Source organism: Chionomys nivalis, chromosome 1 (assembly GCF_950005125.1).
Source record: "Chionomys nivalis chromosome 1, mChiNiv1.1, whole genome shotgun sequence".
NCBI classification, from domain to species: Eukaryota; Metazoa; Chordata; class Mammalia; order Rodentia; family Cricetidae; genus Chionomys; species Chionomys nivalis.
The window spans coordinates 138,103,516-138,128,237 of record NC_080086.1 but is presented as its reverse complement, the minus strand read 5'-3'; the positions used below and the strand labels follow the sequence as shown (position 1 = coordinate 138,128,237).

The window sequence follows — 24,722 nt, the reverse complement described above, 5'->3', positions numbered from 1 at the left end:
ATATCACAAGAACAGAATAAGAAGCCTAAAAATAAACTCCTATTTTATATCAGTTGCCTTTAAGATAGTTGCACGGATATTTGTTAATAAGCATGTTCCTGGTTTTAAAAAGGAATGAACCCTGAGCTGACAAATGTTATACGGAATGATTGACTCCCAAAAGTACTGTGCTAAATGAAAGAAGCCAGACACAAAAGGCCAGATGCCATATGTATAATGATATCCCTACGAAGTCTACAGATTTAGCTCCATTGGAAGAATGCTTGTCTATATTGCAGCAGCCCTGGGTTTCATCTTTATATGGTTGCATACACACTTATAATCTCAGCAATTCAAAAGGTAGAAACAAGAAAGCCAGAAGTTCAAGGTCATCCTTGACTCTGTAGCAAGTTCAAGGCCAGCCTGGAATTCTTCAGACCCAGTCTCGAAAACAAACAAAAACCAGTTTATATAGAGACACAAGGCAGATCACTGTTTACATGAGAGTGGGAATTATCCATTACAGACACAGGGAAATCAGGTGTGATGCAGATGCCTATACTGCTCTGTGGATAATGACTGCACAACTTTGTACATTCACTAGCGTCATTGAATTTTGTATATCCCGTGGTGACATTTGTGTTTATAAATAAAGCTTTTTTAAAGAGGGGAAAGGGAAGCAGAGCACACAAAGAAGCCTAGAAAGGAGTGGCCAATGGCTTTCTGATGGTTTGTCCTTTTACAAGTAGGTTTTTCTTGCCTGATTATTTTCCTATCTCACATTATTTTTATTAGAAAAGTAATCTACTATATATGTTTATTCTTTTTTCATCTGAAAATTTTTATTAGCACAAAAAGAACAGAAAGAGATCAAATATAGCCCTGCTGTACAAATCAATATCCCAGCAACTAAAAAACCCTTCTTCCAAACTTTGTGTTTATTTATCTATTTATCTACTTGTACTAGGATTTCCTAACATTTTTTAAAAGACCACTTTTCCTTAATTTTTCCTCTGTTAAAGAAGGCGCTTTTTTTTTTTGTTTTTGTTTTTTTTTTTTTTTTGGACTTTTGAGACTGGGTTTCCCTGTAGTTTTTGGTGACTGTCCTGGAACTAGCTCTTGTAGACCAGGCTGGCCTCGAACTCCCAGAGATCCGCCTGCCTCTGCCTCCAAGGTCCTGGGATTAAAGGCGTGCACCACCACCACCCAGCCAAAGAAGGCATTTCTAAATTAATTGTAGCAGGTGCTTTTTATTATTACCTTATTATGTTGATACATGCATAGCATATTTACATCGATTAATATGTGTTAATTTTCAGGACTGGTTCCCCAAGGTGAGGCCAATTTTGCCCCATCTCTAAGCCCTGGGAGTTCCATGGTGCCGATGCCAATCCCTCCTCCTCAGAGCTCTCTGCTCCAACAAACTCCACCTGCTTCTGGGTACCAGTCACCAGACATGAAGGCCTGGCAGCAAGGAACAATGGGAAACAACAAGTAAGGAAATAGTTTTTCTGTATGAGCATCCCTAGCGCTCTGCCACTCATAAGAGAAGCCATACTTCTTGAGGTGACTGTATGTTCACAATCCAGTGATGTGCTGGAAAGAACCGAGTTTTGTTATCAGTAAAGGAAAATGGGACTGTCAGATGCTTGAATATCAAATCATCATTTAGGTCAATTTGTGTTTTACAGTATGAGGATCTAGTGGCCTCTGGCCTTTTTACCCTAGTCCTTACACACCTGAAGGATGTAACCCACACTTTTCTAGGACAGATGTACAAGTAGATACATTTTTGTCAAAGGGAATATATTTTATTATCTCATTAGGTACAGAAAAAATCAAACTTGATATCCACAATCAGTTCTCCATAAACTATGATTGTAAGAAAATTGTTTTATTGAAAATAGAGTAGAAAATTTCTTAAAGCCACACTAGTAAAATGCTGGCATTCATTTGAGCAGAGGGCCTCATAACCTCACTCTCCCCAGAGTACTGAAAAATCTCATATGACAACCAGCATTCTCGAGGCTTCCTGAGCTATTCTGCCTCACCTCTTCATGCATGTCTGGATTTTTAGTGGCCTCATCTTACCCGTTTAGCTTATAAAATTACCTCACTAAAGTTTTTTTTTTAATTCTGAACTTTTCACACATCACTTGATTTTATAAGGATTTTAATTTGGTTGTGTCTTGGTTCTGATGACAGGGAAGCCATTTAGTCTGACAACATAATAAGTAAGGCAGTTAAAGTTGAAAACATAAAACCATATTCTCTTAAAGTTCATGGAAAGGTGAGAGAGGAAATCTTTTGTAAAAGAACTGTGTGGCTCACGGTAAAGACTGTGTATAAATTGGATGGGAGGGAGCCATCTCTGAAACATGCAAGAAGAATTTAACCTCCTAATGTGTTCTAATACCAACTTCCTAAACTCACTTGTGATTCCCTGTCCCTCATTCTAACTGCTCCCTTCTATGCATACAGCTACTTTGTCCAGCTCTCTGTCTGCCGCACACAGCAACTCTCTAATGAAACCTAGTGACGGCTGCTCCATACTGCAGGCATCTCTGTATTTAATTTAAATATGTTGGTGGCTAGCAGTATAGCTCAGCAGTGGAGTTCTTGCTTAGACATATATAAGGTAGATTTCCTAGAAACAGAAAGAAAGGACAGAGTGGGGAGGAAGTAAAGAAGAAAGAGAAGAGAGAATGAAAAAAGAACGATTGGGAAAAGTTATGCTGACAGGTTCTAACCTGTTCCTCTGTGCCACCTTACAGTTTAATTCTTTAAAAGAGTGTGCTCTGTTCACCTCTTTTCTTCCCACGCCCTGTCGAGCCAGTCAGGCACATCTTACCACTACACCAAAATGTTCTTGCCAAAGTAGTTGGTGTCCTCCATATTGTCAGTGGTATTTGACAATGTACTTTCTTCTTCTTCTTCTTTTTTTTTTTTAAGTTCTTTTCTTCTTTTGGATTTTGGAACAACATCTCTTCTGCTCTCTCACTCTTGGTGACTTTCCTCCTAATCTTCTCTTGCGGGAGGCCATCGTTTGCTAGATCATTTTCTTGGCTTCCATTATGCAAGCCCAGGAATTCATCCTAGACCTCTTTCTCATAACTACTGTGTCCCCTTGGTTGTAACATCCAACCTTTTTGTTGTTGTTGTTGTTGTTGTTGTTGTTTTGAACTTGCTCTGTAGACCAGGCTGACATCAAACTATCCACCTGTCTCTGCCTCCCTAGTGTTAAGATTAATGGTGTATACCACCACTGCCTGGCATAACATCTGATCTAAAGGCAAGCATTGTGACAAACCTGTGATCTCAGTACTTGGGAAGTAGAGGCAGAAGGATTGGATTTCGTTCATTGCCTAGAGAGTACAAGGCCAACAAGAGCTGCATGATACCCTGCCACTAAAAAACCATGAGTGTTGAGGCTAGAGGAATCGCTGTCTGGCGTCTGTTGCAGAGTGAGTGGGTGACTTGTTTGTCCCAGCCACCCAGCTAGCTTAGCCCTGAAATAACCACACAGAAATTGTACTCATTAAAACACTGCTTAGCCCATTAGCTCTAGTTTCTTATTGGCTAATTCTTACATCTTAATTTAACCCATTTCTATTCATCTGTATATGGCCACGTGGCAGTGGCTTACCGGGAAAGATTCAGCATGTCTATCTCTGGTGGCTCCATGGTGTCTCCCTCCTATTCTGTCTTTCTTCCTCCCAGCATTCACTTCTGTCTTCCCCACCTACCTAAGTTCTGCCCTTCAACTAGGCCAAGGCAGTTTCTTTATTTCATTATCCAATGAAAGCAACACATGGTCAGAAGGACCTCCTACAAACACAAGGACCCAAGGTTGAACTCCAGAAACCATATAAAAATGCTGGACATAGTGGCACATTTTTATAACCCAAGACTGGAGGATACCTGGAGCTCCCTGAACAGCCATGCTAGTCTAACTAGTGAGCTTCAGGCCAAAGGAAGTAGATAATAATCCTGAAGAGGACACCTAGCTGACCTGAGTCCTCCACACGACCTATGTTTGTGTTCTCAGTCACCCCATCTTTCTCTCCTTCTAGTCTTACTGTGGCAAGTGTCTATATGCTTATATTTATTGCAGCCAAATTTTAATGTGCCCTGAATACATACTGTATGTCCACCTGCCTGACATCTACACTTAGAAATCTAAAGATATCATAAGCCTAACATGACAAAGCTGATATTCTTCCTAAAACCTGTTATTCTGCTTTTCTTTGTCTTAATACATGACAACTCCATTCTTCTAGTTGTCCAGAAGAAAAATGTTTCTGTTTTCCACATCTCACATCAAATAAATCAACAAATTATATCATTGCCCCACTTAACTATTGCATTTAACATACTATAAGGTAAAATACCATCACTTTTTTCTTGAGACAAAAGACAGATGCCTCCTGTCTCAGCTATAGCCAGAGTTCCAAGACAAGATGTCAGAACTCTAATAGTTACAACAAACCCATGTGTCCTGGAACAGGACTGTGTCTCAATGTAACACTTTGCTGTGTGGAAAAGCCACATCCTGTTGTTGTTTCTTATTGTGTCTTAGTCTTACTTAAACAAGGACCTCTTTGGTTGTTTCTAACCTATGGCATCTTTGGGAACCACTCAAGACTAGTGTCTTCATCTTTCTCTTTCTTTCCTGTGTTTAAGGGTTGACAGATAAGTAGTGCTCTCTAAGTAAAAGTGATCATTGCCATGAGGTGGACAGGAGTGCAAGGTGCATGAAAATTGAACTTGAGGTGCCAGTGAGCCTAGCTGACCTAGAACAGAGATTAAGACCACAGGGGGTCCTATTTTCTTCCTTTGATGGAAGAAAGTAAAATGGAATTAAGAACATATAAAAAAACATATAGTTTCAAGTGTAAATGGAAAGAAAATTAAGCCGTAAGCCTTTTTTAGTTCAACTGCAGTATCACTGCAGTGCTTAGCACTTACGCGTGTGTTAACTTACAAAGTGTCACTCCCCACAGAGATGACTTGTGTACCAATTGACAGATGAACACTAAGGCGAATGTTCTCGTCAGAAAGCAAACATAGATTAATAGATGTATTTAGTACCTTTAGTTGTGGGAACACTGCCTAACAAGCATGCGTACTGTTCAGACATTAAAGGCTCATAGATCCATTATTGACTGGTCCTGAGGCATATAATTTTCAGTGTTTCATAATTAACTTGGGGAGGAAATTGCTACTTTTATTCAGACATGATGAATAGACTTTTTTTGGCTTGTTGATTTCAGTGTGATTACCTTAATGGACTGAAGCTATAAATGTCATGATGTCCTACTTACCACTGAAGAGCTAAGGAATAAATAAGTAACAGTGGGGAAATTGTTCTGGGAATCAGTTTCACCAGAAATAACAATTGAGTAATAATCAAAATATTTGGTTATTTTAGATCTTATAAAAGACAATTTTTACACTATTTTCTTTTAGAAGTATACATTTGTGTCATTGAGAATTTTCAAGTTTTAATATAAAGTTCCAATTTGAATTTACTTGGAATTTATTCCAAATTATTTTAACTACTAAAACACTTATCATAAATTTGAAATCTTTGGAATAGAAACAACACAGAACCTGATCATGAAGAAGGAAAGAAGTCAGTAAAATAAGCCATCTGGAAGACATAGCAGCCCTTCTATGTAGCTTCCTAGAAAAGATCTTAAATTTATCTGTATTCATCTCTGAGGAAAGAACTCGACATGAGCCCTCTTTATTATTAAACCCATTTGGACAGAATTCAGAATATACCTGAATTATGGTCTATTTAATTATATAAGATAGAAGAACTTTACACATATTTAAAAATACAAAATATTTTATTTGGAATTCTATCTAGTGAAAAAAAAATCCAGTCTCATTAACCCCATGTTCTTGAACAGTACATGTAATCTGAATTATTTTTGAGTTAACAGTGTGTTCAGTCAAGCTGTCCAGAACCAGCCCGCACCTGCACAGCCAGGAGTGTACAACAACATGAGCATCACCGTATCCATGGCAGGTGGAAATGCGAATGTTCAGAACATGAATCCAATGATGGGCCAGATGCAGATGAGCTCTTTGCAGATGCCAGGGATGACTACTGTGTGCTCTGAGCAGGTAAGCAGCATGGTTGGCACCCTTGCTACACACACCGCTCATGGTGGTTATCACCCAAGAAGAGTCAGGTGTGCCGGTGATTACCAGCAGAACTGTGCTTCTTCTCACCAGTACTCGTCCTTCACAGATAGAAAGGATGCTCAGTGCTTAGACACGGCTGGTCTGCCAGAGGACCAGGACTTGATTCCCAGCACCCACATGGTGACTCACAACTATCTGTAACTCCATTTCCAAGGGATCTGACACCCTCCTCTAGCCTCTACATGTATGTGGTGCATAGACATACATATAAGCAAAACACCCATACACATAAAAAATTAAAAAATAAGATATAATGGACAGAGGAATGGCTCAATGGGTAAAGGTGCTTGCTGGCCAGCTCTGACTACCTAAGTTCAATCCCTGGGACCCCTAGGTACACACATGGTAGAAGGAGAGAAATGATTCAGGCAAGTTGTCCTCTGACCCCTCCCCTCCAAACATACACAAACTTTGATAAATTTTATAAGGTAGATTTTAGTCTCTCAAGACTGTAGTATTTTCACTTACTGTAAAGTGGTTCATTGGTTCAAAATACCCCTCTATATTCTGAATACATTTTCTTTTATTCAATGCAACATTTTAATTAATTTCTTGAGAATTTTGTATAATTTATTTTGATTATATTCACCCTCTACCTCCCTCCCCGCCCAACTTGTGCTGACCACATACTTCTGATGTGGGACCCTCTAGCAGAGTTTGGTCCACCTACCAGAGGTCAAGCTCTTTAAAAAAAAACGGTTTCTCCCTCCCCATAGGACATCAGCTATCAACAGATCTTCAGTTAGGGGAGGGGACTTAGGAGCTAGAATGCTAGAGTGTTTCCCACCTTCATCTTGTATATGAGCGCAGTGGGTTGTCCTGTCGGGAGCCCTTCCCAACCCCTGACTTTTAGTCTTTCCCCTCTTCTTCGGAGCCTCGAGGCCAAGGAGGTTACCACTCCACTGACACTATTCTCTGAACAACTTTCTTTGTTATGCACAAAGATAGCTCCATGGAACATATATATTAAATTGTTGAGTGAACATATGGGCAATGAATCCATCAAATAATAGAAGAGAACAACTATATAAGAGGTAAACCTCTAGAGCTGAGTATGATACACACCATTAATCCCAGCATTCATAAGCAGAGGTTGATGGATCTCCGTGAATTTGACACCAGCCTGGTTCTCTAGAGCTCTGTCAGAGAGAGAGAGAGAGAGAGAGAGAGAGAGAGAGAGAGAGAGAGAGAGAGAACTCCTGTAGGACTATTTATGTATTTATGTGTATCTGATGAAGTAGTATGTACACTTATTAGTAAGTGTTTAAAAGGAAAGAGGCCTGGCCTGGTCAGGAAAGTTGTTGTGGAGAACTTGCCTTTAAAAACAAAAACAAACAAACAGAGCTGAAGCAAGCCTGATATCCTGGTCAGCAGGGGAGAATGAATATGAATATTGAAAAGCCAGATGTGGTTACACACACTTATAATCCCAGGACTCAAGAGGCTGAGGCAGAAGGATTGCCAGGAGCTCAAGGCTAGCCTGATCTACATAGCAAGTACCAGGCTGGCTAGGGCTACACAAGCAAGACCCTGTCACCAAAAAACAAAACAAAACAAAAATGTTTAAATAAAAATCAAGAAAGAATAAGAATTTAGGGCTAGGGTAGAATGTGTGCCTAACATGTGAGAGTCTGGAGTCAGTCCCCAGCAAAGCCAGAGCAAAACAAGAGGAGACAATGTGGATTAAAAAGAATATTCCGGATTGGTTAGTAAAGTAAAACCTAGGCAGAAATAGAGGGTGAACGGCTAATGAATTACTGGAATATTTATATTACAATTAGGACAGAATTTGTGTGATAGGGCAGAATTTGTGTGATAGGCCTCTTGTCGGATAATGTATGCCAGCCACACATTTGGAGTTTATTCTTGAGCCTCCTGCACATTTCTAGGTGACAGTGATCAAACTGAAAATTAGAATAACTGCCTAGAGTGAGTACTTACATCATTCATACTAGCCACCACAAAGTAGATTATGAACTAAAGTGTTGGCATGAAGCCATTGCTTACAGAAAGTTGTATTTAAATATAACATATATATGTGCATATATATATGTACTAGCTATCTTTTATATAGATTTCCTTTTTTAAAATCCCTGTTTCCTAGGAATTACATAGTAAACCTAAGGAAACAGAACCCAATAATTTAATGATCTATATCATTTTGTTTATTCATTTTGCTTTGTTCTTTGTGTAATTCCAGTTTACATCTGGTATAATTCCCTTCTTCCTACAGTGTTTATCCTGGTGCAGCTCGGCTGCTGATGCTTTTGACTTTCTATGTCTAAAAATGTCTTTGTTTCTGCTTTATGTTCGGAAGTACTCTCCCTGAGTCCCCGTGTCTTTATAAATTCTGATGAAGGCTTTGTCTCCACTGTCATTTTATTCTCTTAGTAATGGAGTTTAAGTAATTTGATTGTTACATGCTTTTCTTTATTTCTTATTCTTGGGGCTTATTTGATTCTTGGTCCATGAATTTTCATCAAATTTAGGAAATGTGAGTCATTCTTAAAATTTTTTTTTATTTGGCACTAACCCTCCCTCCAGTCACACTTGTAGTAGTTATTTGAAGGTATCCCATCATTCCCTGATACCCTGGGGCAGAAGGTAGGGGTTGATTTTAGCCCTTACTTACACAGTTCAGTCACTTACACACACACACACATACACACACACACACGGTGGATGGGTCATATATCCCAAGCTGACCTCGGTCTCACTATTCAGCCAAGGATGACCTTGAACTTCTAATCTTCATGCCTCTTCAAATATTATCATTACAGGCATGTGCCACCACTTCTGATTTTTTTATGCAGTGCTGGGTATTGAATCCCAGGATCATGTACACTAGCAAGCACTCTTTCATCTGAGCTACATCTCCAGACCCCTATGTGTTCATTTTAAATACTTTCTACTTCCATAGCTTAAGGTTCACTCATTTTTTTCATTGTCTAACATGTTAATTTTGTCTATTGTGGTTTTTATCTCAGACATTTCAATATCTAGATGTTATATGTGAATCTTTTTACTATTTCAGATCGCAGGCATGTCTTTCATCCTTCCTCTGCTTTTTAAGTTGTTGGATCAGCTCTATCCCACTTGTGTATAGGTTCTGAGGATCGAACTCAGTCGTCAGACTTGTGCAGCAAGCTCTTTACCTGTTGAGTCATCTAGTTACGTGTGTTCCATGAACAACTGAGTCATCTCATTACATGTGTTAATATGTGTTCTGTGAACAACTGAATCATCTTGTTACGTGTGTTCTATGAACAACTGAGTCATCTTGCCAGCTCTCTTTCTTTCTTGAGTGAGCCAGGTTTTTAATTTGTTCATTTCTTGATTGCAAAGGATTCTTCAGTTACATCCTTGCGTAATATTCTTTGCCACAAGCCTTAACCACTGTACAACTACAGCAACCATTTTCCAGGGTTTCCCCTCAATCATTTTGCAGAAGTCTACCTGATAGGGGTAGCTTTTTGTTGCCATCAGCCTTACTTAGGTTGATTTGGTGCTCAGCACAAAGGGCCTCCATCAACTTGACATATGTTGGCTCATCACAATTGGATGCAAGTATACAGAGATGGGTTTGGTTCTTTTCTGAAGCTTTAGAAGCTTCACAACTTATGTGTAGACCATTGTAGATGTCTTTAGCCCCTCCTGTAGTCAGTGTTTACACCCATCGCACCTCTACTGGCAATGCTTCCTTGGATATGGCAGTGAGTTCTATGAGAAGGTGAATCTTGAGCACTCTGCGTCTCTACCTTTGTAGGAGTTGGTGATGGCAAAGTAAGAGCTCTTCTTGCTTCTTGAACAAAGGGAATGCAATTATTACAGTTATCTTAAATCAGTCTATCACCTAAACAGTAAATCACCTGAACTGTTTGAGAATTGATTTCAGGTTCATTGGCTTTCATTTTCATTATGGCTCATAATTATGTTATCTATATGACTGTTAATTTTTCTATTGAACACAAAAGTGTGAAATTTACCATTTATATTCATTTTTAAAAATATGTTTATTTATTATGCATACAGTGTGCTGCCTGCAAGCCAGCAGAGGGCGCCAGAACGCATTCCAGACTGTTGGGAGCCACCATGTGGTTGTTGGGAATTGAAGTCAGGACGTCTGGAAGAGCAGCCAGTGCTCTTAACCTCTGAGCCATCTCTCCAGCCTCTCTTACTTATATCCCTATAAGTATTTTTGATCTTTGCTATGAGAAATGATTCGGTTCTCTGGAAGAAATTTGAGCCTTTCGGGTCTTACTTTTTATTTGATGGCACAAAAGTAGTATTCATTCTATATCCAATCTTGCTTTTGTAGTAAGGATCTACTGTGTTTCCTCCTGAATCTGACATTTTTCCACTTTGGCTGTTGAGATGGAGACCTGGTTCCAGTACTGTGTGTTCTTTTGGAATTATCCCATGTCATTTATGCAGGCAGCTCTTTCCTCTGCATTTTGAGCCACAGACTAGAGGAACTTGAACATTTCTAGACCTGTCTCTTTGCACTTTTCTCCTTTGACATTCTGCTATGTGGGTTCCAGCAGCCGCTTAACTCAAGGATGCACTCTAGGAATAGAAAATTGTTACAAGAGTGAGTTCCCAGTCGTTTCCCAGATTGTAGAGATCAGTGCCCTGCATTGCCTTTGTCTGGTATCTTAAATGCCTTTGTTTCTTACTCTAATTTTTTTGGTGGATTCAGACAATGATATAAATATGATCTTTGCTACTGATTCTTTTTTTGAGATTTATTTTAAGTGTGTATGTATATTCATGTGCATGTATGCATGTGTGCATGCGTGCAGATGCATTACCCCATATAAGTACAGTTACCAACAGAAGCCAGAGGCATTGGATTCCCCTGAAGCTGGAGTCAGACATGGGCTGAACCATTTGTTAAGAACCAAAGTCAGACCCTCTGCAGGAGTAGCACACCACTTCTCCAGCCCTTTGTGACTGAGCCTTTGTTAACTGAGATGGTGAATCAACTTGAGTGTATGTCTGTGAGAGGAGAGAGAGACAAGGAAATTAAGACAGACTGAGTCAAAGATACAGAGAAAAAGAATTTATTTTTTCAAGTGTCAAATATTAGAATATACAGAAAAGTATATAATGCAATGACTTTCACAGGTGAAGACTCCAAGTAACCAGCTAGGTCAGAAACAGGACAGCACCAGCTCCTTCCTCACAGTCTTCACCCACGAGGGAGCCTGTCTGACTGTCGATGACAGTGTGATAAATCGGTTAGGTTAGCAGTCCTCCGAGTGCTTCTCGGTCCATTTCTCGTTGAAGATGTGGTTAGCAGCTTAAACAACTAGCTTATGATTTGGTCTTTTATTTATTTTAATAGATGAATGATCCAGCACTGAGACACACAGGCCTCTACTGCAACCAGCTCTCATCCACTGACCTTCTCAAAACAGAAGCAGATGGAAACCAGGTCAGTAAGACAGAAAGCCCTACTGCAGAGCTGGCAGAGGCACTCTGGATACATGGAGGACATCACCTAGCATGTGGCTGAGAGCATAACCCCGGAAGTCTACCCTTGTCGGCTTGGCACTGTGGGGATTTTACAGAAATCTCTTGAGCCTCTCTATGACTACCAGGATGCTTGCTTACAGGGCGTTGAGAGGGTTAAATGAGATAAGCTTTGAAGGATTTAACCAGCTCTTGTGTCAGATAAGTGGAGTCACATGTGACTAAACAATGCTAGAAGTCTGCAGATCAAAAAGGTTGTAATCAAAGATCTCAACATAGCCAATAAATTAAGGCAAAGCAGCATCTGCTGGGTGCCGCACCTCCTTAGCAGGGTGTTTCTGAGCAGCACAAATAGCAAGGTGGTCTCTTCTGTACTGGCAGAAATTTGGGCATGGGGTTAATCTACTTTGGCAACTGATTTAGTATTTAATCTCTTAATATTAGCATAGGTATCATAGTACAAGTCATAAAAATATGTACATCTTCACTGTAACATTTATGATTTGCAGGGCACTGTGCTCCCCACTGTGAGCTCTATCTCATTTAACCCTCCAGTGTAACTCTGTGGAGGCTGCAGTCCTTTCCTTCACAGATGAAGAAGTGGAACCTGAGCATCTTTAACTGTGCATTATTCACACAGCTGGGGAGGTTCAGACCCAGATCTTCCCAGTACAAAGTCTTCTTAGGGCCTCTTTTAACATGCAACACACAGATACATGCACAGAAATTTTCATGTCACCAAAGAAGGCCAACTACCAAGTGCATGCTATAAATAACAAAATCAAGCATTCATGAAAAGAAGAAACGGGAATGGCATACAGCTCAGTGGTAGGACTCTGTCTACCTCGTGGAAGGCTCTGGGCTTCATCCCAGTACTGAAAAAACAGATGAGCAAAGCCAAGATAGTTAGAGAACATTTACACAGGAGATGGACTCAGTAGGTGGAACAGTTCTCAGGCCATGTGAAGGAGAAAATAATGGCAGCTGTCATGGCATTTTATTTGTATTTTAATAAATAAAGCTTGCCTGAAATTCAGAAGAGTAAAATAGCCACATTGGCCAGCCTTACAGACCAGGCAGCAATAACACAGATCTATAATCCCAGTAGCCACAATGACACACACCTATAATCCCAGTAGTCACAATGACACACACCTATAATCCTAGTAGTCACAATGACACACACCTATAATCCTAGTAGCCACAATGACACACACCTATAATCCCAGTAGTCACAATGACACACACCTATAATCCCAGTAGTCACAACGACACACACCTATAATCCCAGTAGTCACAACGACACACACCTATAATCCCAGTAGTCACAACGACACACACCTATAATCCCAGTAGTCACAACGACACACACCTATAATCCCAGTAGTCACAACGACACACACCTATAATCCCAGTAGTCACAACGACACACACCTATAATCCCAGTAGTCACAACGACACCCACCTATAATCCCACACCTATAATCCCAGTAGTCACAATGACACACACCTATAATCCTAGTAGTCACAACGACACACACCTATAATCCTAGTAGTCACAATGACACACACCTATAATCCTAGTAGTCACAACGACACACACCTATAATCCCAGTAGTCACAATGACACACCTATAATCCTAGTAGTCACAATGACACACACCTATAATCCCAGTAGTCACAATGACACACCTATAATCCCAGTAGTCACAACGACACACACCTATAATCCCAGTAGTCACAATGACACACACCTATAATCCTAGTAGTCACAACGACACACCTATAATCCTAGTAGTCACAACGACACACACCTATAATCCTAGTAGTCACAATGACACACACCTATAATCCTAGTAGTCACAACGACACACACCTATAATCCCAGTAGTCACAACGACACACACCTATAATCCTAGTAGTCACAATGACACACACCTATAATCCCAGTAGTCACAACGACACACACCTATAATCCTAGTAGTCACAATGACACACACCTATAATCCCAGTAGTCACAACGACACACACCTATAATCCTAGTAGTCACACTAGCTTGCCATAGAAACCAGGCGGCAGTGATGCACGCCTTTAATCCCAGAACTAGACAGGATTATAAAATGGGAGGAGACAGCTCTCACTCTCAGTCTCATTCTGAGGTTTCCTGGAGGCAGGATCACCATTTTCGGACTGAGGTTGAGGTAAGATTGAGGCTGCTTTGCTTTTCTAGTCTTCAGGTTGAACCCCAATTTCTGTCTCTGAGTTTATATAAATCATGCTTCAGACAGTTGTTGGGAGCCAAAGGCAGGGGAATAGTAGTATCTTCACATAGTTATAGGAAGCCAATCTATTGAGAATTTAGAAGTTTGTAGTAAGAAATCAGAGGAATCAAGAGTTATAGTAGAGCCGGGCGGTGGTGACGCACGCCTTTAATCCCAGCACTCGGGAGGCAGAGGCAGGTGGATCTCTGGGAGTTCGAGGCCAGCCTGGTCTACAAGAGCTAGTTCCAGGACCGGCACCAAAGCTACAGAGAAACCCTGTCTCGAAAAACCAAAAAAAAAAAAAAAAAAAAAAAAAAAAAGAGTTATAGTAGATAGCATTAACTACTGAGTTAAGGAATCGTGCTCCATGCTCTGTCCTGTAGACAAAGTCACCCCTGAGAGAAACCACCGAGAGCACACTAGTTTGGCTCTATCCTTGGCTGGAAAAGGTGAAGGAAGCCTTTCTGGGGGCTAAGAATGGGAAAGGGGAGTCAGGAGGTTGTGTCTAGACGCTGAGCTGTAGTAAGTACATCTGAGTGCTGTGAGGTTAAAAAATTTTTTTAAATGGGCATTCTGTGATAGATATATGGAAGACAGTCTTCATTCACTAGAAAATGGAAGTCACCCTCAGAGAGACATGTCCCAGGAGGTACGACAAACTACTTAATGGAGCACAAGCAAGTTTTAAGGTCCTAGATTCATCAGACAGTGCTTGAATTAAAGTCAAGGGAGCTGGAGAGATGGCCCAGAGGTTAAGAGCACTGACTGCTCTTCCAGAGGTCCTGAGTTCAATTCCCAGTAACCACATGGTGGCTCACAACCATCTGTAATGAGATCTCGTGCCCTCTTCTGGTCTGCAGCAGACATGCAGACAGAATACTGTATACGTAATTAATAAATAAATCTTTTTTTAAAAAAAAAAAAAGTCAACCGTGTGCTGGGAACTCAGAGGGTCTAGTGCTGAGTTCTCCATCCTTTCCAGACACCTTTAGGTCCTCACGTGCCTAACTGGGCAGAGGTGGCAGTTTGAAAGTCCCTTGAGATCTGGTCTCAGGCATCCTCATTTTAGGTAACAGTTCTAAGTGGATAACATGAGCTTTGGAATCTGACTTAATCTTTATAATTTTTTATCTTTATATATATATATATATTTTTTTTTTTTTTTTTTTTGATTTTCGAGACATGGTTTCTCTGTAGCTTTTGGTTCCTGTCCTGGAACTAGCTTTTCTAGACCAGGCTGGCCTCGAACTCACAGAGATCCGCCTGCCTCTGCCTCCCGAGTGCTGGGATTAAAGGCATGCGCCACCATCGCCTGTCTCTTATCTTTATAATTTTATGTACTCTTTTAAAATATTCTTTTTAAAGAAGCAATATTTTCTCTCTAGTTTGTTTTATTGTTCCTCTCTTTATCAAAATTGTTTTAAAATACTTAGGGAAGAAAAACCACCTTAGGTGTTTTCCACCCCAATATTTCATACTTAGAAACAAATAAGCATACAATTTTCTGTGTTGATTTTAAAAATTCAGTGCCTAAAAAGCATCATTGTTTGTGCTCACATGAAGGCCAGTGGCTCAATCTTCTTTTCATTGTAGCCCATCATGGTATCTCTTGTTATCCCCTCATTTCTATGTTTGCCAAATAGAAACTGGAACGTGAGTTAGCTAGAACTATAGAGATTGGTACACAGAGAAGAAGGACCACGAAGGAGTCCCAGGGTCCAGCTGTGGGAGGCCAGACAGGAGAGAGAAAGGGACACAGAGTAAAGAAGCAGGAAGTGGGCTGGGAAGCTGCTGAGAGAAAAGAAGGCCCCTGGGTCTCAAGGAAGAAAGAAGATAGGAATGGTAGCTGCAGAGCACACCATGAGAAGAACATGGGACCGAAGATGGTGTGTGGTAGATACATGAGCAAGAACTCAGACAAGGAGTCCTGGGAGCACAGCAGAGCCAGAGGCCGTCTGCCGAGAAGCTGGTGAAAGAGGACCAGAAAAGGAGGAGTGCTAGCCTAACTAACTGAAGGTTCCAGGGCTGTCTTCTTCCCAGAAAGGGAGTGGAGTGGGCAAGCAAAAGGATTAAGAATAAGCGACCACAGGCCAGCCTGACACAGAAACTTGACGGTTGGGACATTGGCCATTTGCCCAATGAAGGTAATGGAAAACAGCTTGTATTCCGCAGAGGATAGAAAATTTTTCAGAAAAGCTAGAGATAAATGACCAAAAAGAAAAAATATATATATCACTAGCTTAAATCCTATACAGCCTATTAAACATGAAGCACATTTGCCAAAATTCATAGTCACCTTAGAAAGCATTTCTATTCCTCCTCTGGAGCATTCGGAAGTATGGCCTTCTAATCAGTTCTATAGACAATGTTTAATAAGGCTAGTGGGGAGGACTACTACCTGGCTTTGCCTTCCAATAGCAGACGCCAGAACTATGCAGCTTTAGACATTTTTAAGGAATACATTACCACTGGAAGTAACAGGGAAATTCATACTGTTCTCAGCTAATGTTTATTGTTATTTTTAGCTCGCATGTTTAAGGAATTGCCTATGAGGGGAAAACCAAAAACAAACTTTCTCTGCTAATATTTGTTGTAAATATGAAGCCACTATGTGAAGGAGCTGTATACAGTTTACTATACGAGTCATCTGGATGATGCCGCGGTGCCAGTGTTGGTGCAGAGTGTGATGGTTTATTTTGCTAATACTAGGTTAAAGCTCTTATTTCTCAGTGACATAGAAAAGGTCCTTTTCTACTAAAGTCATCCATAGAATGATTTTGAACTAGTTTTCCAATTACCATGTTATTTTTTTTAAAGCCACTGCTGTATCCACAAACTCTAAACTGGGTTTTTCCCAGCCTTGGTAATATTAGAGAACACACACTGAGTGTAGATGGCAACCCTGTAGGAGGCGTGACCATTCCAGTTTTGGTTTTATTTTTAAGTGTGAACTTTCCAGAACCCTGAGCAAAATGAGTGCAGCAATTTTCTTTTTGTAGGACAAGAAGACAGAAGAGTTCTTCTCTGTGGTGACTACAGACTAGAGGAATGCTCTAGTGAGTTCCCACTTCAAGTAGTACCACTCATAAGCCGGGGGGGCAAGCCCTTCTGTCTAAACACATCTTTTATTTGTGTTCCAGCAGGTGCAACAGGTTCAGGTGTTTGCTGACGTCCAGTGTACAGTGAATCTGGTAGGCGGGGACCCTTACCTGAACCAGCCTGGTCCACTGGGAACTCAAAAACCCACATCAGGACCACAGACCCCCCAGGCCCAGCAGAAGAGCCTCCTTCAGCAGCTACTGACTGAATAACCACTTTTAAAGGAATGTGAAGTTTAAATAATAGACATGCAGAGATATACAAATATATTATATATTTTTCTGAGATTTTTGATATCTCAATCTGCAGCCATTCTTCAGGTCGTAGCATTTGGAGCAAAAAAAATAAATAAAAATTTTAAAAAAAAAGTTCATTTTTGCTGGGAGATTGAGAGATGGTTTTACTTTCTTTGTAAAGGCCTTGGATATTGAAAAGAATAACAAGGCAGAACAGTTGGACAATCTTATTTCTTGAGCCAAAAGTTAATTATTCTTATTTTTATAATCAGTCATTGGCTTCTTTTCTGGATGAAGGCTTTTGGAGGGAAACCAAAATAACAAGTTCCAAGGGGAGATGAAGCCCTGCCTCACCGGCTCAACCCTGTCTCTGCCCTGGAAGAAGAGCCCATGGGGTTTTGCCTGTCTGTCCACCAGAGGCTGTCAAGTTCCTCCCACCAACAGCCACCCCTCCCCGACCCCAGGCAGCTCGTGTGTACAATCAGCTTCTCCAAGCAACTCTGTCCGTTGGCATCAAGAGAATATTTTGCTTCTACATATGCACCCCTTTTCCTTTTTATAAAGATGGATTGAAACCAAGATGCCTCCAGGAAAGAGGATGAAACGAGTATATTCACTGAGGAATCCAAAAAATGCAGTTTGGGGGAAAATGCAATAATTTTTGTTGAGATGGGTGAAAGACAAGAACCGAGTTCTATCAATTATTGTAGATAAAATTTTCTGATTAAGTCTGCGGGGAAAAGCAGCCTGTTCTTTCTGCTTTTACTATGTTAACAGCGAGGTAGCTAAAGTTATTTAAAATAAAATTAAATTTATGATCCGAGTAGCTTATTTTTTCCTTAAATCTCACTGTAAATATATTTTGATTTCTTGTAGAAATTGATTTTGTTCTGTTTAATTTTATGCTTTGATCATATTGGTTTTTTTTTTTTAAATTTGTGTGTGAAGTATAATGTTGGTTGATTACAATTACACTTGGCTAGTAATTTCATTATCCCAGTGACTGTGAAGCCATGTATGGATTTACTTTGGGACTCACCAAAGTGGCAGTGCCAGAAGGAGCTATTCTAGCTGAGCTAGGGCAGACCACCCCAGGGTGTCGCAGGCCACTTGTAGGAAGGGAAATCAGAGCTCGCTCAAAGAAAATCTGCTTTTTCTGTCTCAGAATGACTTTGGAAATTTGAATTTCCATCAGTGCAAATACAAGTTTCTCTGTTCTGCTCTGGCTAATTGGTACCATGTTTCCCGTTGTCTTGTACTCTGCCACATCCCGTCTCACCCTGGCCCCGAGAAAGGGGCCAGCGAACTGACTCTAGTGCTAGAAGTTCTGCCACAGGCAGGAGAGCTTGAGCAAGGCGTGGCGAGAGAGGCCAAGGGAGCCCTCCAGCACTAACCTTGATCTGCATCCGTGGGCCTGCGGACGACAGTACAGACCTTCTGCACCAGCTCCCTCTGCTCACAGAGCAGAGGAAAGGCCATAAGAACCAATGCAGATGAGGAGCATGGACTCAAGACTTCAAGGAAGAAGCCATTTCCCCAGGTCCTTCCTTCTGCATCTCACCACCCCTAATTTCAAATAACTCCATTGAACAGCATCTATTCAGAAACTACAGCATTTTGAAAATGGTGGAAGGGCTCATGTGGTAGCAACTATGAAACAGAAATAGGACCCTCAGTTGCAAACATTATCTTTTTTTAGTTTTTCAGAAAATGCATCCCTGATCTCGTTCATTTCCAGCTTGAAAGCCCAGCCATATTACTCTAGTTCCTCCCAAATTGCTCTAGGAGGTCGTTTCCATTTTGTTTGTGATAAGCGTGCAGACTTCAGGAAGTTAACCTCTAACTTCAGCATTCCAGATGAAGTTTCCTGACTCAGTGCTTTTGCATCAGGACCTAGAAGAGAAAAGCAGTAAGGAAAATTGGAGATGCTAACGTCCTCCCCCATCCCCACTGCACCTTAAAGTATGCATGTCACCTTCGAGGTTTTATAATTGCACTGTTTGTTTTATGTATGTACAGATTAAAATTATTGCTACATTTGAGGAAAATAAAATTGCTTGCTTCTATGTAATTCCTGTCATTCCACAGGAAATTGACTTTTCCAGCTACTGAATAGAATTTGTTTAACAACCTCATGAGCTGCCTCTTCATTTATGCAGGGATGGAGATGGGTGGGGTGGGGGGCGATGACTCTAAAAAAATGCCAAATCCCAGGTGACTTCCAATACTAAAGGTTAGTAAAAAGAAAGGATCGCTATGGCCAAAAATCCCTAAAGTCTCTAATAGAAGCCTTTCCTGTAAAGCAGTGATTAGGGGCATTGAGGAAATGCCAACTTAGTTGGGCCATTTGTCTGAAACATAAACTCTACTGTGTCTGAGGCTAGGATACTGTCCAAGCAACTCTAAAGAACCACGGAATAGCATGCCTCTCTCAATGCCCTGATACAGGTGTGGAATTTTACTTGAGGATACTGTTTCAGTGTGATAATGCATTTTGTAAAAGTTAAGTACTGGCTGGTGCGATGGCTCAGCAGCTAAGCCTAACAACAAGAGAACAAGGGCAGGGCGTGTTTCTCACATACATTCCCACGCATAGCTACAGACTTGGCATCTGTTCTTTTAAATCATATTTTGAGGTGAAATGATACATTTTATCCATAGCTGGGATAAAAGAAAATTGATGCTTCATTTAGATGAGGTCACCCACTGATGTAAAGTTGTCCTGAGTGGCAGTGGAGAGAGAAGAGCAATAGAAAGAAGGAAGGAGAAAACTACCTTCTCTGTGGTCTTTCTGGGGAAGATTCCAACATAAAGAAGTTTTTAGATGCTGTGTCTTGGGCTGACCGAGTAAAAGAAAGATGGTTGTCTGCTTACATAGCAGTTATGCTAACCCCATGCTGACCTTAATTGCTCTTGCCAGAAGAGCACCTGTACATGGATACAGTAAAGCATCCCTGACCATCCCTCTGCCTCTAAACTTCACTGGCTTAATTGAACCCATATGTTCCTTTCGTTGGAGGCTGAGCCTGTTCTGCCAGCAATGTTGGTTTTCTTTGCATATTTTATTCTCAATGCTACCCTCTTAAGAACATTGAAAAACTAAAAGCTGTGTCATCATTCACTTGTTCAACACATTTTATTCCTTGTCCAAGGCTCCAGGAATAAGAAAGGATGAAAACAGAAGTGGACCCTGCCCTGTGTGACTTACATCCGTAGACCCGGAATGGAGAGCAGTTAGATGCAGACCTAACTAAAGTGGTACAGAAGAGAATTCTGTGAGGCAGTGCCTAAAGGCCAGTGCAGGCTTCCTTGCGAAAGAGATAGCATTTGAGGTGAGATGCTTAAACAGCAGGAGTAGCACTATGAAGAGGAGCTAGGGCAGTTTTGAGGGGCAGCACAGGGAAGGCGGCCAGAGCATGACCCGCTCATAAGCCCACAGAGTTCTGTCAGCTGGCACGCCAGAAAGTAGCTGAAGGGGCCGACTCCAGTAGGAACATGTGCTAGGCTTGGAGGTCTCATTTGAAAGTTAAAACAGTCGATAGCTAAGGTCTACCCATCACTAGCCCTACCCAACCAAAAGCATTGCCTTCTGTTCTCTATCCACCCAGCCGTAGCTGGTGATGATATTAAAGGTACCCAGAGAAAGTAAATGTGTGCCCTGGCAATTTCTGAAGTGCTGTTAGGACCGTTGTCTCACCCTCTGCAGACCATTGAGAGAGTAGTAAGCAGGAAAGAAACAAACTTTAACAGGTTACGACACAACAGTTCATCAGTGCGGAGACTTGAATCCCCAGCTTTAAAGATGCGAGCGTTTTGCCTGTCTATATATGTGTGTCATGTGAGTGCCTCTGCCTGCAGTGATCAGAAGGCAGCATTGGATCTCCTGGAAGTGGAGTTAGAGGTGGTTGTGAACCACCATGGGGATGCTGGGAACCGAACCTGGGTCCTTGGGAAAAGCATCAAGTGCTCTTCGCCATTGAGGTATCCCTCCAGCCCCCAGAGCTCCACTTTTTCATGCCAGATTCTAGCTTACTGTCCTGAACTGGATGATTTAAGAGTCTACAAGACTTCCATCTTACGTATGAACTTAAAGCCCAGTTTTCTTCTGTGGAGAATGCTAAACCCAGCCTTGAAAAGAAGGGCAAGAGGTCAAAGGTGGCAAAGAGAGAACCCAGCCCCTTTTCTGGAGACCCTGAGAATCTCTCCACTTGCTCTTCAAGTAAATGGGGTGAGGGACTCCTTGGCATAGAGTTAACAGAGAGTCCCAATGTAGTATGTCTCTATATATCTAAACAGGAAGTGAAAGGTGGATTCCGTGAAACAGCGTCAACACTTAGGCTTTAAACAATTTTAGAAGGTAAAGGTAAGTTATAGGCAGATACACTAAGGCTGTCTGACAGGATGTAAGGTGTAGCTCAGTTGGAGAGCACTCACGGAGCATGAATGAGAATCTGGTTAGGTCCCCAGCAGTGGTGTGGCCACTGGGATCCTTCCTGGGAAAGAGAGTAACTGAAGTCTGTAAGGCTAGGACAGTAGGTTTCTTAGGTCACAGTTGGAGGAACCTGTTCTGAGCTCTTGGTTCACATGCTGCATCTGACCCTGCTGTACTCATTTGTGGTTGTTTCAAAGTTCTACAACCACTATAAACAAGTATCCATAGCAAGCAGAGACCAAAAGATTAAAATGTTGAAAGGGACAGCTGCTTCCTCATTTGATGCTCCTCCCACCCAAGTGTCCAGAGCCCTAAGATTTGGAACAAAGAAAACAAGAAATAAAACCGTGGGCCATAAAAATGACTTCTGTTTTTGATGAGCTGATGTGTGACAGGCTTTGTGGACAGCACCAAAGATAACTGCCTGAGCTGCCCCTTGCCCATGGTGGAGACTTCACAGCCCTTAAACCAGTGGTTCTCAACCTTCCTACAGCTGCGGACCCTTTGATGCAATTCCTCATGTTGTACTGACGCCCAACCACAAAATTGTTTTCCTTACTACTTCATAACTAACTTCACTACTGTTATGACTCTTAATGTAAATATATGATATACAGTAGATCTGATATGCAGCCCCCATGAGAAGGTCAGTCAACTCCAAAGGGGTCATGATCCACAGGTTGAGAACCATTTTTTTAAACATTCTTTCCATTCTTCCAGGAAGTTCCCTCTAGTACTGAAAATATGCCAGCACTTGGGACCTGCATTTGGTCTTTCAGGCCTCCTCTACTGCAACGTAGAACAGGCCTCTTGGCAGACGTTGAAATTGAAACCCCAATTTGTGGTGAAGGGACTTGGAAATTCTGACCTCAAGTTAGTTGTTGGGCTTTGGGATGAACTCCGCTTTGCGCTACTCAGAACCACCAGTAAAGACGAGAGCATCATCGCACTGACATAAGGGCTGGAGACCACTATGTTGTTGTCAAGGTTGCTTTAGACAAGGTCTCAATTCGGTATGTAGACCAGGCTGACCTCAGTCTCACAGAGATCTGCCTGGTTTGGTTTCTGTGCCAGTTTAAAGTTGTGTACACCATACCTGCTTAAGGCTGGTATTTTTTTTTACTTTTTAGGATTTATTTTACATATGAGCATACGCGCGCATGTAGGTTCCCATGGAGACCAGCGGAGGGTATCACATGACAACAGATTCCCTGGAGCTGGAGTTACAAGTGGTTGTGAGCCTACCCAATGTATGTGCAAGGAGTGGAACTCTGGTCCTCTGGAAAAGCAGCAAGTACTTTTAACCCTTTAATGCTTACTCATTTCTCCAGTTTCAACACTGAGAATCCCAATGAACTCAAGACAATTATCTAGAACTTTGGTTTCTTTGAGGCTTCTGAAGGTTTCCATTTTGAAAATAAAGCAGTACTGGTGTTAATAATTGCATGATTTTAATTTGTGTGAAGGCAATATTTACAATGCACTCATCTTGGGTACCCTCTTATAGCCAGGATATTTTGCAAGACCCAGCCCTAAGTTTACCACTGATAGACATGGACATATGGAATCCATGCCCCTACAATCTCAAAATTAAGCCTCAAACCAGGTGATTTACTTTGCTGCCAGATAGTCTTGTGTTGTTTATCTGAGCTAGTTGGCCAATCAGTGGCCAGTGGCAGCAGCTTCCTTTTTAACCAGATTACAAGGAGTCTTGACTGTAAATGGCTTGCAGCCTGACTTCTCCTCCTTGGCCCTATTGAAAGCATTTCTTTGTTCAATAGCCACCCTCTCCCAGGCCCCTTCACACTGTCCTGTCCTCAGTGAGACCTTTCCAAACAGCCTTCAGAAGCTATGCGTCGGGGCTGCTTCTTGCCCAGAGCGAATCTCAAGTCAGCCTACCTTCTGAGTGTGACCACCTCTGCTCTCTAGAAAACAAATGCTCCAGCCAGGCACTACCCTGGCCTTTATTCTTTGTTTGCCATTGAGGCTGGGTCTTGCTACTTAGTCCTGGCTGACCTTGAATTTAAAGTCCTCCTGCCTCAGCCTCAGAGTGCTGGGAATACAGGCCTGAGGCACCACACTTGAATTACTAATGATCCTCATACTTGAATTAACCTTGTTCCCATGTTCAGTCCTGTCTAGTCTGGAATTCTTACTTCTTCTAGTCCTCATCTCCAGGCCCTTTTCCGGAATGACTCCCTGGTGACAGCACTCCCTTTGCTTGTGGCAGTATTGGCCTCATTAGCAGCTGGTTGTCTGCAGACTGATCTCTTTCCTCCACTAAGATTCTGAGTCTCTTACGGAAGAGCTATGTACCCATTTTCCTCCTCACGATCTTCTCCATAAAGACTGATTGGAGCAATAGGCCTGTAGGAGGCAGTGTTTCAATTGCTAAGAGACAAGTAGGTCCTGAGTTGTCCCCCTGGAGTAAAAATCATTGCATTCTAGAATGTTAAAATGTATACACAACTTGTGTGGCGTGATTCTGTTTCTATGATGGCTTCTGTTTCCCCCTTCCATGAACTCTGAGAGAGTACATTTTCACTGGACTTTGTAAGTCTTCAAGTGCAGGAGCCGAGCCAGACTGTAGATCCCTTGAAACACTTCCAGACTTCCTTCCCAAATGAACAGAAAGCAGGCCCTATTTCCTCCTGATGTGCAGTGAGCACCTCTGAAAGGCTATGCTCGGTGTTAAGATTAAACAATAATGAGGGTGGCCTTTAAAGCCGGTGCCTCCGAAAGCTGTCCAGTCAGAATGTAGGGCAGATGATTGAGTCAGCCAGTGAGCAGGGAGATGTCAGATGTCTTACCTATGATCTCTGACCTCAAAACAGTCTAACCCTGCTTAGCTCTGAAAGTACCTGGCACGAGTGAGAAGGAGACACGGAACACGCAACAAACCCGCTTAGGAGTTTATTAGAGGGGGCATGTACAGGCCTGGGGAAGTCAGTATGCAGAGAGAGAGAGGGCGTCCAGTTTTTAAAAGCTGCCTAGCGCATGTACACAGGGGATCAATGTGACTAC

The 24,722-nt window shown here is 41.7% G+C and overlaps 1 protein-coding gene across 7 annotated transcripts in view; it reads left to right on the top strand.

Annotated features, from left to right (window-relative positions):
- The window catches only part of Ncoa1 (nuclear receptor coactivator 1), a 219,073-nt gene extending 199,678 nt beyond the window's left edge, over nucleotides 1–19,395 (top strand). For 4 of the 7 annotated variants that reach the window (XM_057758898.1, XM_057758721.1, XM_057758796.1 and 1 more), the window contains 4 exons: nucleotides 1,299–1,473; nucleotides 5,931–6,114; nucleotides 11,543–11,632; nucleotides 17,072–19,395. In XM_057758898.1, coding sequence (XP_057614881.1) covers nucleotides 1,299–1,473; nucleotides 5,931–6,114; nucleotides 11,543–11,632; nucleotides 17,072–17,242 — 620 coding nt within the window. In that variant the 3' untranslated portion in view covers nucleotides 17,243–19,395. Of the gene's footprint in view, nucleotides 1–1,298; nucleotides 1,474–5,930; nucleotides 6,115–11,542; nucleotides 11,633–16,930; nucleotides 16,988–17,071 lie in introns of all 7 variants that reach the window. The other 3 variants (XM_057759060.1, XM_057759142.1, XM_057758975.1) reach the window with 3 other exon arrangements.
- The last annotated feature ends 5,327 nt before the right edge of the window (nucleotides 19,396–24,722 follow it).